This window comes from Morone saxatilis, unplaced genomic scaffold (genome assembly GCF_004916995.1).
Source record: "Morone saxatilis isolate NCDOM2014 unplaced genomic scaffold, NCSU_SB_2.0 Contig18, whole genome shotgun sequence".
NCBI classification, from domain to species: Eukaryota; Metazoa; Chordata; class Actinopteri; family Moronidae; genus Morone; species Morone saxatilis.
Genome location: NW_023339740.1, coordinates 11,054,945 through 11,059,503, shown reverse-complemented (window position 1 = coordinate 11,059,503; position 4,559 = coordinate 11,054,945). Strand labels below are relative to the sequence as shown.

The 4,559-nt window shown below is 40.4% G+C and overlaps 1 protein-coding gene across 4 annotated transcripts in view; it reads right to left on the bottom strand.

The window, feature by feature from the left end:
• Nucleotides 1-324: 324 nt before the first annotated feature.
• cpne5b (copine Vb) overlaps nt 325-4,559 on the bottom strand; it is a 122,568-nt gene continuing 118,333 nt past the window's right edge. For all 4 annotated transcript variants that reach the window (XM_035661138.1, XM_035661141.1, XM_035661140.1 and 1 more), the window contains one exon: nt 325-3,152. In XM_035661138.1, coding sequence (XP_035517031.1) covers nt 2,961-3,152 — 192 coding nt within the window. In that variant the 3' untranslated portion in view covers nt 325-2,960. The remainder of the gene's footprint in view (nt 3,153-4,559) is intronic.

Below are 4,559 nucleotides of genomic sequence, written 5' to 3'. Positions count from 1 at the left end.
TGTAGCATTGTTTTAGCAATTGATTACTCTACAACAATGCGTGGCCGACAAGGTAGTAAACAAAACAGAGAGAAACTGGAATAATTATACTACAATAAGAACAATGACCATAGTGACAGAGTTACACTGCAAAAAGTAGGAGTTAGAAGCACTTTCTGTCCATGATGCAGCTGGTAGAGGCTCTGTGAGGCTGCACAAAGTTGTGTTTTGAGCTAAATGCTAACATAAACATGCTAACATACTTACAATGATAATGCTACTGTGCTGATGTTTAGCAGGTAGCCAATTTTCACCATTTTACTTCCGCATGTTAGCATGCTAACATGCAAACAAACAATTACTAATTGGCACTTAACCCAAAGGCTGAGGCTGATAGGAATGTCGTTTCATTTTTGGTCCTAAATAGATTTCAGGGAATCACCAAAGTCATTAGGATACATCCCCTGGGGACAATGAAATTGAACCCAAGTCTGAACCCAAATTTCAGTTTCAGTGTTGGACTGTCCATCATTGTCATCATACAGCCCCACTGCTAGCGTGACTAGAAAAATCAATAAACTAGGTAAATGAAGGATCTGCATCCAATGAAAATCCCTTTTTATGCAGCATGTGTATGGCTGCCCTCAATCTGAACCTTTCTACATCTACTGCATGAGCAGGGTGTCCTGTTCCATTTATAACTACATCATTACCCTTTCTACTTTAGGCTTTGTACTAGAAAACAAAACAAATCGAAGGAAAAATTGTCTGCAGCTTGAGCAAAATTACTGTGTGGTTTGTTAGATGATGGACATGATGGGAGACAAAACGTATTTCGAGTGATACATATTCTGCACTTTTATGAAAAACGTTCTTCTCTTTGTGTCTGTTCTAATCCTACTTCTCCCCCCGTGTGCTCATTGATCAAAACATCCTTACATGGATCATATTCCTTTTAAATGTTGTCATTTTTAGAGTATTATCGCACTTTTGTAAGGCAACACATCATAGGACCGTCAGGAATTGTAGTTGCATCATTGTGCCAAGATGCATCTCAAATTATAAACTCCGTTACTGATGCGGTAAAATTAGATTTGCTACGTAGAAGCCAGTTTCTTTCTGTTTCTTCACACTAAACTGACGTCACAGATGGTAGGAGGATACAGAAAACTAAGATTAGCACAGAAGAATCCCTCTTTACCCTTTGGTAAAGACAGATTGTTAATGTGTTTACACATGAAAGATTTACTTATGTACTGAATGTAATGAAATTAATCCCATAACTCTGGAGACCACTTGTGAACGGTCTCCCACCAGAGACTTGTAGCACACTGTGGCAAGGACTGGGCTGTATTAAATGTAAATCTCCAGGGAGGAACTGTGTGATCGTACTCACTCACAGTGTGAAGTCTGTGGTGACAGAGGTTATGTGGCTGCTGATGCATGGCCACTGGGGGCTTATGGATTTGCATTGACATGGGAGTCTCTGGGTTGCAGAGGTGGTGTGTTTGTAATAGTATAAGAGCCGGATTAACCCACTATTGGGCCCTGGGGCAAAAATGAGATATACGCCCTAATTAATCACTGTGTCCCTGTGGTTTTCCCAAGTCATTTTACATAAACCAACCAGTGTTCCTACAGTGGAGTGTCACAGTTCCCCCATGTTTGCTGAATGAGTGATATTTTCATTTTCTTACCTTCTGTGTATATTGTGCTTTAGTGGCATATATTACCAAAAAGGGGCAATTAATCAAATTACCACATAGTAATGTGGAGCAGTTGCCCATTTTGCAAGGTTGGTGGCCCAGCTATGATAGTATTTATTACATGTTTGGTTATATTTTGTGTTCTTTATTTATTTGTCCTGTTTCATGGTCCGTCTTTTACTTATGTGGTATTTTGTAGTTACTGCATTACAAAACCAACCAACCAAAACAACTTTTTTGTCTACTATAAAAATAAAAATAAACAGGGGCAGGGGATGATAAATTGGTTGATGTTGTTCTTTCCGATGGGAATTTATCCTTACTTAATGAAACAATGACAATTGCAGATGCAATACAAAGATATTTGACTTGCATGAATAAACTGGGTCCTTTCTTTAGAAACAATAAATAGCAGCACTCAAAATGATTAAATATGAGTAACCTGGTATCAAAGTCATAGTCTTGTCCTTGGTATAGAGACAGGTTGTCTTGTGCTTTTTATATGCAATCACTTATAAATAATTGGTGACCACTTCAAAATGTATAACGTTTCTGACAGATCTATTACATGTCCATGCCACTCTGAATAACATTCGAGAATAAATATATTGGGGAATTAAATTCTCATACAACATGCTCTTATAAACATTTACCTAATAAAGAAGAGAAGATGTGACACCTTATGGTAAGAAATGCCTGATTAATATTCAACGTAATAAATTGTAAACTACACACCTGTAGTTTTTCCTCCATCATAATTGATGCAGATATGGAGATAATCCCCAAATATAAAAACTAATTCCGGAAGGGAAAAGGTGCCTAAAAAATATCACTGTAATAGGCCACACCAATGTCTGACGAGCAAGGCTTAGGTCAAAGTTCACATGTCCTGATACACTTAGAGAAACAACCACAGACAGGCACAAGTTTTAACCACAACATGACCTTTTTGAACCAACCTGCTGTCAAATCAGACGTGAAACAGTCACTGCCTCTGTGTTGATTAAAAGGCTGTTACCAATGAGTCTCAGAAAGTTTGCAGCCTCTTTTTAAGAGAAACCAGACAAATTATTATATTACAGACTAAACTGGAAAAAAAACAACCCAAAATGCTGCTCCAATAGTCACTGGGAGGATACGGCACAAAATTCAACACCCATTTCCTGGTGCGTCAGCTCCTGTTTGCCCCACAAAACAGGAGTCAGAGAGTTCCCTCTGAACTCTGAGTGGCTGCTGCATGCTGTCAGTCCTCAGTGAAAAGCCAGGGGAAGGGCTTCAGATCTGCGTGTGGTGGTGTGTGTGTCCAGGCGGCGTGTAAGGAGGTGGCGCCGGGTTGGGTTTGATCCCCCGGCTCTTCATGTAAGAGATGAACTGGTCGGGAATCTCTGCTAGCACGTCTTTAGCGAGCCGAGCCATGCTTAACACATGGTTGCCTGTCCGGTCCATATAATCTCTGAAGGGAACAAACTGGGAAAAAAAGAGAATAAAGTCTAGTATCATTTTGCTTATATGCTGTAGTAACTTGCTCATGTGGATAAAGAATGTCATGATTTGACAATTAATCAGAAATATTAAACTTTTTCTATTTAATAGAACGTTGCACAAGACTTGACAACATACGGTTTCCTCTGTCTAATACCATCTGGGCGTTTTGGATTATTGTTGTAGTGATTCATGAAAAGCTCTAAATACCTTTTTGATAATGTACACAAGTAGGTTTTGGGAACAGGGTGGTACACTGAATGGAGAAATCCAGAGAGCTCATGTTTAAGCCCCCATGTTTGTCAACATTTTTCAGATCCTGCAAGCTTTAGGATGTTGATCTGTCACTAATCCTGTGCTCTGGCTTCCCTCAGGAGTGAGAGGAAATAAATGAGAGAAAGTGAAAAGTTTTTCTACTAGGGTTTGATAAAAGTACTTTGTATTTTTCCATCCTTTGTAGTATTTGTCAAAGCACATCAAAGTTTTCCCCAGGTAATTGTTTAGTAGAAGTGGTAAGCAACCAAAACCCAGAGAGAAATCTCATCAAGTGAGTCAATTTAGTTAAACAACAAAACAAAATAGCAAAAACAACACAATAGTCATTAAATACCATGGATTGCATTACAGCATACACTGATCAGCCATAACATTATGACCACCTGCCTAATATTGTGTAGGTCCCCCTTTTGCCACTAAAACAACCACCAGACTATTGAAGGTGGCCTGTGGTATCTGGCAACAACAATTAGCAAGCAGATCCTTTAAGTCCTGTAAGTTGTCTAGTGGGGCCTCCATGGATCGGACTTGTTTGTCCAGCACATCCCACAGATGCTCGATTTGATTGAGATCTGGGGAATTTGGAGGCCAAGTCAACACCTTGAACTCATTGTTGTTTTCCTCAAACCATTCCCGAACCATTTTTGCTTTATCCTGCTGAAAGAGGCCACTGCCATCAGGGAATACCGTTTCCATGAAAGAGTGTACATAGTCTGCAACAAGTGGTACGTGTCAAAATAACATCCACATGAATGGCAGGACCTGAGGTTCCTAGCAGAACATCGCCCAAAGCATCACACTTTGATGCCTTCTTCCCATAGTGCATCCTGCTGCCATGTGTTCCCCAGGTAAGCGACGCACACGCACCCGGCCATCCACAAGATGTAAAAGAAAACATGATTCATCAGACCAGGCCACCTTCTTCCATTGCTCTGTTGTCCAGTTCTGATGCTCACATGCCCATTGTAGGTGCTTTCGGCAGTGGACAGGGGTCAACATGGGCACCCTGACTGGTCTGCGGCTACACAGCCCCATACACAACAAACTGCGATGCACTGTGCGTTCTGACACCTTTCTATCAGAACCAGCCTTTTTCAACAGTTTGAGCTACAGTAG